This window comes from Alligator sinensis, unplaced genomic scaffold (assembly GCF_000455745.1).
Source record: "Alligator sinensis unplaced genomic scaffold, ASM45574v1 scaffold1295_1, whole genome shotgun sequence".
In the NCBI taxonomy this organism is placed as follows: Eukaryota; Metazoa; Chordata; order Crocodylia; family Alligatoridae; genus Alligator; species Alligator sinensis.
The window spans coordinates 2,159,618-2,169,562 of record NW_005841880.1 but is presented as its reverse complement, the minus strand read 5'-3'; the positions used below and the strand labels follow the sequence as shown (position 1 = coordinate 2,169,562).

At 57.3% G+C, this 9,945-nt stretch overlaps 1 protein-coding gene across 1 annotated transcript in view; it reads right to left on the bottom strand.

Annotated features, from left to right (window-relative positions):
* Positions 1–2,058, bottom strand: part of GNA11 (G protein subunit alpha 11) — a 24,256-nt gene extending 22,198 nt beyond the window's left edge. The window contains exon 1 of the mRNA XM_006017471.3: positions 1,757–2,058. Coding sequence (XP_006017533.1) covers positions 1,757–1,886 — 130 coding nt within the window. The 5' untranslated portion in view covers positions 1,887–2,058. The remainder of the gene's footprint in view (positions 1–1,756) is intronic.
* Between the last annotated feature and the right edge of the window lie 7,887 nt (positions 2,059–9,945).

Here is a 9,945-nt window from a genome sequence, read left to right as displayed (position 1 = left end):
TGAACCGCAGGGCGCCGTTAAAGGGGGAAGCGGGGCTTTGATCCGGGCCCCCACAGCTTGCTGATTTCCATTTAAAATAAAGTTTTAAGCGGCGAACATTCCTCCAGCGAGTCTCAATGCCTCGGCCCCTGCTCCACGCGTCGCTTGCCGCACCTGCAGTTAGCCACTGCCATCACACCGTGTCTGCTGGGGAAATCATTTTAAACACCACCTCAGGCTGTGATCAGTCCTAACCAGAGACCAGCAGGAGACACAGCTTAGGATCAAGGGAAGTAGCCTCTGGCATAGAACCAGGATGAGACATTTCCACCACCGCAGAAACAGCCCTTCTGCCGACATGTAGACAGCAGACGCGCGAGGCCCAGAGGGAGGTTGCTGTGAACTGGCTGCGGATGGACAGACCCCAGCCTGGCCCACCCCGCCCCCAGAACGGTCCCACGGGAGCCAAGGACTGTGGCCAGATGTACCAGCCCCAAATGCAGGAGCGAGAGGGACAAGCATGGGGCAAGACTGGGGGGCGGGGGAGAGGAAAGAGGGAGGGCGCTGGGACAGATGCTTTAGACGCAAATCATGTTTTTAAAATCAGCGTCTCCCAACTTTAATTGAAAACAGGTTTTTCATTCACTCGCGTTTTTGTGAAGGGGAAAAACATGTTGGTCACAGGAGCTGCGGCGAGATGGAGGCAGGAATAAAAGGCCCTGCATTTCCCACCCCCTGCGCCAGAAAATGACAGCCCTCCCCTGCTCAGAAACCAGCTCCCCACTGGCACGGGGCGGGGGATAAAGTGCTGCCTTTGGGCTGCGGGAGAAGGAAGGGTTCTCCGGCGCTTCGAGCCAGCATCTGAGGAAGCGAGCTCAAGCTCATGAAAGCTCATGCTAGACATCTCCGATTTATAGTCTATAAGGGGCAAACCTACCCTGCTTTCTGCCTGACTTCAGACCACTTAGTTCTCTCTACTTAAGAGCCCAGTTCAAAGTCTTGGTCCTTCTCCTCCAGGCTTTCGGCAGCTTGGGCTCAGCATCTCTGGACGAGCCGCTGGCACCAGGACAGAGACTATCGCCCATTCTGCTGTGACTGTGATGCCCATTTGTGCAGCTCTTGGGGCAGGGGTAGAGCTTTAGACCATCAAGCCTCGAGCTCCCTGGCAAATCACTCCTTCATCCCCATGCTTCACCTTAGCCTCCTCCCCTTTCTTAGCCCAGGTCTCCCTGGCACTCTCCCCGCCATCGCCCCCACCTGCTGCCAGCAAGCTGCATGTTTCTCCCGGACACAGCTCTCTACACCCAGGGGATCTATATACAGGCAACAATTACAGCGTGCAAAGGGCATGCATCGTGGCGGAGCGCTGAGCCCTTTGCAGATGCTCGCCTGGGGTCTGCATTTCAAGCCTGCGAGAAGCAAGGGGCTTTTCCCCTGCCCTGGCAGCTGCATGCTCCTTGGTAAAAACCAAGGTACCCAGCATGGCATGGCTTTGTGCCCTCAAAGCACTGTTGTCCAGCAGCTGGGGGTGGGGAAATCAGCACCCAGAGTCCTGGGTCCATCCCTGAGCCACCGAGGGCTTGTGTCTGTGCCCCAACCGGGCTGCATTGGATGTGGAGACAAGGTAGAGCTGGATGTCTCTTACAGCTCAAGGGTTAAGAAGAGCCCACAGCCGGGCCTGGGAGCCGGGTGGATTTAACATCAAGATTAAGAGCCCTGTGTACCAGCGAGGATGACCCATGAGGGGCACAGATCCCCAGCGGAGCAGGGAACTTACCACCTTTCAGGGGCTTCAGCTCGACACAAGGGTCCTGGGTGCAGGACGGGGTTCCCCGGATGCCTGCCATCCAAGAAGGCAGCCTCAAGTGCCAGGAAGGTCTGGGCCATGCTAGCCTAGCTGGAGCCATCTCATCTCCTGCATGGGCACCTGGCCTGAGGGACTGCTTGGCTGGCAAACCAGCCCCATGCACATCCTCGCAGCACCCTGCAGCAGCTGTGCCTCAACTTCCCCAAGTCCTACCTAGGAGCTGGCCCAACCCAGCCATGCCCTGGACAGAAAGCCAGCACCCAAAACCAAGCCAAGAGACACCAACACCCTAGCCTTGAGCTGGGCTCCCTGCTTTTAAGTCCTCCTTCCAGCACAGGTGTAGGGAGGTGAAGCTCATCCCTGCAGCTCATTAACACTTTCCTCCAATAGCTATTATCACGTGAGAACCCAGGGGTCCCTTTATGCAGACAAATTGGATCCACGCTAAGGGATGTGCTGGCATAAGGGATCGACTGGAAACCTCCAGCCCCCTCCTCACCACAGGTATCCCAGTATGGACCAGGTAACATTGAATAAAGGCATTTCCCTTCCCCCCTACCAGCCTCGGTTTCCCCACCGATAAACTGCACCCTGCCTGGCAAGGGCGTGAGGCTCAATCCTAGGTGGAAAGGCAGCTGTGGGGCACAAAGCAGGGGCTTGGACATAGCCCAAGGAAATCTCCTGGCCTGAAAATTGCTTTGAAGTGGAGTTGTGCTTCCCACCATGAAGGGGAACATGCTTCAGAGAGGCCAGGCTGCTGGCACGGGAGAGACGCATGGGGCTCCTACACCCCATGCCATGGGAGCATTTGAAACCACAAGACGACTCTCCCCTTTTCCTCATCTCCTTCCCCCCACATAAGGATCTGCACCTTAACCTGCACTCAGCTTCGTTTGGAGCTAAATCCGGATCAAGGAGCCAGGCAGCAGCTAGGATTCGGGCCGGGGAAGGAACTAAACTCAGGAGGCGTGAGCTGTCGATGCTCGTGCTTTTGGGTGCAAGAGACTCCTAAGCAGAGGTCAGGAAGGAATCTAGCCTGGAGAAATGGTGGTGGATCTAAGACCAACTTTTTGGAGCTCAAAACAATTTAGGGATGTTCAGATCGTGGCCTCCTTGTGCGGTGGACGAGCGCTCCCTGCTCTCAGGCCGCCTCGACTTTGCCGTGGGACTTGTTGCATGACGCCCTCAGCCCTGTGGGGAGAGGGGGTCCGATGGTATGATCCCTTCGCAGCCTCTCAGTCTCATTCCACCCATGGGGAAACTGAGGCATGGAGGAGGGCGCCGGCCTCCCGCCTTCATGCAGCGAGTGGGGAGCTAGCAGCTTGCTTCCTTCTCCCTGTTACTACCGCCGCCTTGGCCTCCTCTCTGCGGAGATCACGCCTGCCTGGGTTTCCTCTGGGTAACGTGTGTTTAAATAGCTGCTCGTGGGAATTCAACATCGCAGCCGGCCTCTCTGTGGTCGAGGGTTCAGCGTGATTCGGCTAGACCTTCTCTGTGCTGTTATCTCTCCTGGCCGCTGTTTGTTTCCTGTTAAGCACCTCGACGGTGCTGCTAGCTTCTTGGCCCGGGTCCCTGTCTGGCCGTGCCAGGCCTGGCTGGCAATGGGGGAGCCTCGGCTGGGGCTGGCACAGCTCGATCCCTGCAGGTTCGGCTGCAAAGCCTCTCTCCGCTTCCTGCAAGGAGTGTGAAATGTTCCTTGCACCTCAGTGCCTAAATGGGAGATAATTACCCCCTAATCACCCTGCACGCGCAGCACTGCAAAGGGAGCCGGGAGAAAGGCTTCCCCAGAGAGTTATGGGGTTATTCCAAGTCATCGATGGAGGGGAATCAGAGAAGGGAAGGTGGAGGGGGACCGACTAGCCGTAAGGATCCTTCCCTCTCCCACCCTCACCTCCCCAGGCAGGCTCCTCTGTGCTGGGGGTTGTGTTCCCAGGGGCAGACTGTGCATGCTGGAGTGGCCCATTTCCGATTGCGCTTGCGGGGGTTCATGTTGAACAGCCAAAAGTCTTTGCTTTATTAGCAGGGATGCTCAACCCACAGCCCATGGGCCAGATCCAGCCCACGGAGCTGTGTCATCCAGCCCATAGGAAGCTTCTGCACGGGAGATCACACCCAACCCTGCACGGATCCAGCCCACAGTGGATCTCGCTCCGCTCATCCGGCCCACGGGGCTGCATAGGTTGAGCACGACTGGTTTATAAAGAAACTGCTAATAGCGCCCCGTGCCTCCAGCACTGCAGGGCCCCGAGCCGTGCAGAAATGACCCGTCGCAGCAGGCCTCTGACTGGGAGGAAGCTGGGTGACAAACTGGCTAGCCGGCACGGAGCACCACGGGACCAGCCCTATTGCGTGTCATGGGCCCCACACTGCTAACTGCTAGGGGAGATTCTCCAGCAGATGCGGAGTGTGGTTCTCCGGCAGATGGGATGGGTGATTCTGGAGGTACGTGGTGTGTCCAGCTGCTGGGACTTGGGGGATGATGGGATGTTGCATTACCCCAGCTGACGGCGTAAGAGAGGGAGAAAACAGACCAGCCTTTACCTTGGAAGCCCAGTCCCTGCTGAGTCTGGTCAGAGCGGGGGAGATGCTGCCTGCCGGTGGACACAGCAGACCCCACCTCTTGTAAGAGTGGGGCTGGGGGCAGCTCAAACGTAGGGCATTGTGGTTTGCATTCAATCGCAACCTCAAAACGCCGCTGTTGGCTTTGTCCCGGGAAGAGCCAAGAAGCAGAGCCAAGAAGCAGCAGAGCCGCCTCGCCTTCTCCTTCTGGGGGGAGCGTGTTTGGATCGGCTGGGGGGAGCAATTTTTTTTTTTTTTTTTTAACGATCTGGTTTTGCAATCAAGATACTTGAGGCAGAGTCTTAGCGGCTCTGGGGAGGGGAAGGGAGGGGGGCGCGTGCGTGTGGAAGGAACAGAGGACTTGCCGCAGCGGATCAGACCAACAATCCATCTCGTCCAATATCCTGTCTCTGACGGCGGCCCAGATGTTCAGAGGAAGTTGCGAGAAATCTGATAATAGGCCATGCTGGAATAACCTGTTTAGAGGGGACATGTTTTTCCTGCCCCTCTGCAGGCAGCACTTAGTCTGGTGGGGGCTACGTAAGCACCGGGAGGGGGGCGTGCGTGTAGCTAGCAGTGCCTGCAAGCTCATCCCCCCTCACCCCTCAACTAAATCTGGACCAGCAGCTCCCCGCTGGCTGCCGGGGCTCCCCAACTTCTCCGCTTCAAATGAGATTCTCCCGGTCCCCTTGGCTTGCAAAGGGAGTAATGTGGCCAGTAATGTGTCCACAGCCTCAGCGACAGAGGGAGTCAGGGAGGGAGCCCCATACTTATCAGTGCCCCAACCCCACCCCCCAAGACACACACCACGTTTTAGGAACTCAGAATGAAGAAGAACTAAAAAAAGGATTTCCCCTTTCAATCAAACCACCCAGAATCCGTCTCCTTGTTTAAGATGCATAGCCCAGTTTTCAGCTGCTAATTTTAGGGGGAAAGGTGCATCTGGGATGTGACTACAGGCAGGATTTTTCCAGCGATCGAGTGTCAGGCACTCTCCTCCCGTGCAGACCGTCTGCGTCCAGGAAGCCCTTCCCTCGTCCCGCGAATGCAGCCGCCTCTGGGGTGGGAACGCGGCGGCCTTTCAGGAGCGTGCTGCGAAACAGCGGGGAAGGCGGTGGTGGCAGGAGGCCCAGTCCTCCCGCTCTCGCGGAGAACATTTGCTTCCTGTCGGGGGCTAAAGGTGGGGGTTCCTCTTTGCTGCGCAAGGCAGCGGCAAGGTTTGATTTTAATGAAAGCGATGGCTGGGTGTGGGGGAAATAGCAGCCTGTGTGTGCGAGAGGCTGAGAGATGGTGGAGACAGGCTGTTTATAAATCAACGTGTGGCCTGACAGGCCTCTGCCAAGCATGCAGTCGATGCCGTTACACTATCTGGGGAAAGTTTAATATAAAAAGCCGATAATCCCAGTGATAAGGCAGCCGGAGGCGCTGACAGCCAGGCCTTGGGTTTCAAGGACGGCCGTGCTCCCTGCGTCTTGGCCAGGCAGGGAGCAGGTCCTCTCCCTGGCAGGGGAGGGGGGGATCTGAAAGGGGCGCTCACCCCGTGCCGCCTTCCCACGGCTCTCGAGATGCCTCTCGCCTAGCGATGAATTAGACCCTCATCCCCCTCCGCCGAGAGCCTTTCCAGCATTGTTCTGCAGAGGCCCGAGGAGCGGTGAAGTGGCTGGACCGGCCACCCTACGCACAGAACCAGGTGTCCTGGCCACGTCTGCGCGGGAAGGGAGCCGCTTCGTTGTCCTGCCAGGGCGCCTTTGAGCATCACTTGGAGGCCGCGAGAGAGATCAGGGCCCTCCTGGCAGCGGAGTCCAGCCCTGCTGAGGCTGATTCAGCACCTGCCGTACACCTTGGAGAATAAAGTCACGTCATGGAGCTTCCTCTGGGCAGCCCTCCCGGGAGCCCCAGCTGGACTTTAAACCCCTCCGCCAACTCCTAGCAAGAGCTGGAGCCCTGCCTTGATGGCCTGGCCCCGTTGTGCCTTGTGCTGCTTGACACTCTCCCCCCCAGAGGCAGCTGCCTTACAGACAGAGCAAAGCCTCCCCCCATCAGAGGGGCCGCAGAGCAGCGCCTTGCGGGATAGGGAAACTGAGGCACAAAGTAGTGAAGAAGCAACTTGAGCAGTGCTGTGAGGGTGGCCGCTTTGGTCTGACCGGCTCGAAGTCTGCCCTGGAGACGGAGCTTCCCCTGCCACACAGCGCGGCGGGAGCGTGGGGGGTAGAAGTCACATCTGTGCCGGTTCCAAGAAGGGGGTGCCCAGGTTGTCGGGGCACCTGTCTGCAGACAGGGGAGTTATGGATGAGTCTGTGCATGGGTGCGGGGCTGGGGGGAACAGCTCTGCTTTTGCATTTGGGAGGGCTAGAGAGCTGCCTCCAATGACAGCAGAGCGATTCCCCTCTCCCGATGCAGCCGTGACTATGAAATGCAGCCAGGTGCCCAAATCCTTTCCCTGCCATTGATCCTCCTTCACCGAGTGCTGCCCCGGCCCCTCCCGGCACAAAGTCCTCTGCCACATAGAGAAAACCGCTGACACCGAGCAGGCAAAGATTAGATCAGGAGGGGAAAGGGGAGGGGTGGGGGGAGAGGAAGCAAACCCAGAAGGAAAGAAAGGCACCTAAATATAGGCCTGTGAGATGGAAGCAAAACACCGGATATTAACCCCTGCTGCTTCAAAGCACTGTGAGCCATGTGATTCCCCATTTGAGTCAATGGGGGACTTTGCTTCAGGCTTGGGCCGCTGCGTTCCAGCCGCCAAGGTCAGCAGCATCCCAGCCAGCCCTGGCGGGAAGGCAAAGCCTGCGGCAGCTCTGCCCAACTTGGCTGGGAGAGAAGCTGCAGAGCTGGGGGGGAGCCACAGCCTCTGCCCCAGGCACACGCAAGGGGTTGAAGATGATCAAGGGGGGAAACGGACTGTGGGGTGGGGAGGAGAGGAGGGTCCGGAGGCCTGGGACTTGCCTGGGAGGGCTTGGCCTAGAGGAGGATGAGGCTGATAGTGGGGTTGCAATGCAAACGTCGGCATAGAGGAGACCGGCAAGGAGCTAAGATCGCAGCCAAGATCGCGGTGGTGAACGCGGATGGTCTGACAGGCCTCAGCTCCATCCCCAGGGGCAGGAGCCCACATCCCACCAAGCCACAGAACAAGCTGTAGAGATTGAACTTGGTTGTCCAGCAGCGCTGGGTGCAGTGATGCAGGGGGCAGGTGGCCTGGGAAAGCCCAGGAGAGGGGACACCTGTCTGCTTCTGCCATTTCCAGGGGGACGAGGGCCTTGCAGGGACTGCCACCTCCTTGCCTTCCCCGCAGCACCTGGCACTCCAGAGGAAGAAGCCTGCTTCCACCGTCTCCCTGCTCCAGAGCCTGCCTGAGTGGGATAGAAAAGCTGAATAATTTACAAAGGCTCTTCATTAACCAGACTTATTTTTGGCAGCTTTGTTCCAGCGCTTCTCCGAGGAAGGAGGAGGGAGCCGGGCGCACGTTAACCCTTCGCTGCGGAGGGAGCAGGAGAGCCTGCCACAAGGCTGGTGGGGAAAAGAGCTGCTGTAGGTCAAGACACAAGACACAACCAAGCTATGCCTGTCTTGGTTGTCATCAGGCCGGGTCCCGAGGCTTTGGGTCCATATCACTGCTGCTTCCAGGGGAAGATCTCTGTAGGACACTTAGCACGGTGGGGCTTCTTGATGCTACCATAAAATACAGTGATGCTCCATGGGCATGAGCCATGCATGCAAAGCCCCCTGCCAGGTTGGCTGAGCAGGGGCCTGTACAGGCTGGGAAGATCAACTTCCCTTGACATTGCACATGCCATCTTCCACCGGCCAAATGCAAGGACCTGGAGAGGCTGAAGTCGGCCCTTTGCCCCCGCAGGACATGACATGGGCTTGGTTCACGCAGAGCCCGTGGGCCTGGAAAAGGAAACAACGGCCTCCCTCAGCATGTGCTGGACACAGTTACCCTAGCCAGACCCGAGCAGCATGTAGGAGAACAATATGGAAGCAGGCCCAGGCTCTCCGCTGGGCCGCTTGCCTGAGCACGTGTGTGGAGGGTGCCAATGCAATGCATAAAACACCCAGCTCAGCAATTCGGGTGCGAGCGAGCCAATCCTGGGTGGAGGTAATGATGGGCAGAGCCTACCTGAGCCAATGGAGATGCAGGACATGTCATGTTGGCAACTAGTGGGTAACAACATGAATTCCTAGCTCTGCAACAGACTCCCTGGGTTAGCCTTGGGTGAGTCACTGCACCCCTGTGGGCGTCCATGCTCCATAACCCTTCCCTTTTCTGCCTGGCTGATACAGGGGATCTCTCTCTCTCTTACCTGGTGTCTGTACAGCTCCTGACACCAGGAGCAGGGACTCTAAGCAATCCGGAGACGGACACTCTTTGTGCTGTCATCTCGGCTGCGCGCAGCCTTCCCTCCCCACTGCCCCATGCACGACAGTGAAAATAAATCACTGATTATTCCAAACCGCAGGTGAGTCTGGAGGACAAAGCGGGAGCAGTTTATACTGAGTACCAGGCACACAGAGGCTCTTCTAACTGGACGAGAGGGTCACTGGGTGGGTTGGCTCTGGCCCGGGCAGGGTGGCAGAGTCCAGCTGGATCTGCTGTTCATGTGGCACCTGTGGGTACAACACAAGAGCTGAGTCAGGAGCTGTCACCTGAGCACATATAGATTATTTTAAGGCCAGATGCCACCCGGTAACTCACCTCTCTGATCTCCTGCATCGCACAGGCCATGCCATTTCACCTAGCCCCTCCTGCACTGAGCCCAGACTCCAGATCTGCCTCAATTTGCCCTGCTGTAAAATGGGGATACGCGATCTGTGCCTATTGGTGGCAGTCAGTTTTATAACTCTCACAGGAGCGGGGCTGCTGAGATGTGAGGTCTGCCAACATGATTAATAATCTTTGCTGCAGGGCTGTCACAATGTTCATTAACATGGCTGTGCCCGAGAAGACACTCCAGGACAAGGCACAGTCGATGCCACAAGACCTCAGCCCTCTAGATTGTGCTCTTTAGAAATAAATATGGCAATGGCCTGGTCCCTTCACTGCAGCCCTGGGAGCTTTGCTGGAATCAGAAAAGGCACTGGTTTTCCAAGACAATGCATCAAGCGTCTGAAATGGGTAAGAGCTCTTCCCCCCCTCCACACACACACCCATGCACACACTCTTTGTATTGTGCTTGTTATTCTTGGCCTGCGTCCCTGAGTCACAGGAGGGACGCAAAGAACCTGATCCTGCTGACGTGAAGGCACATGCTTAGTTCTGCATGCCTGAGGACATGCTAGGAAATCGGTGGCACAACTCCCCTTGCAAAGGTGGAACCACAGCATGCCTCTGGATTGGAATTTCCCGGTGTAGTTTGGATCTAGGGTCTTGGCGCAGTTTGGATCTAGAGTCTTGGTGCAGTTTGGACCTAGGGTCTTGGTGTAGCTTGGACCTAAGGTCCTGGCGCAGTTTGAATCTAGGGTCTTGGCGCAGTTTGGATCTAGGGTCTTGGCATAGTTTGGACCTAGGATCTTGGCGCAGTTTGGATCTAGGGTCTTGGTGTAGCTTGGACCTAGGGTCTTGGCACAGTTTGGACCTAGAGTCTTGGTGCAGTTTGGAC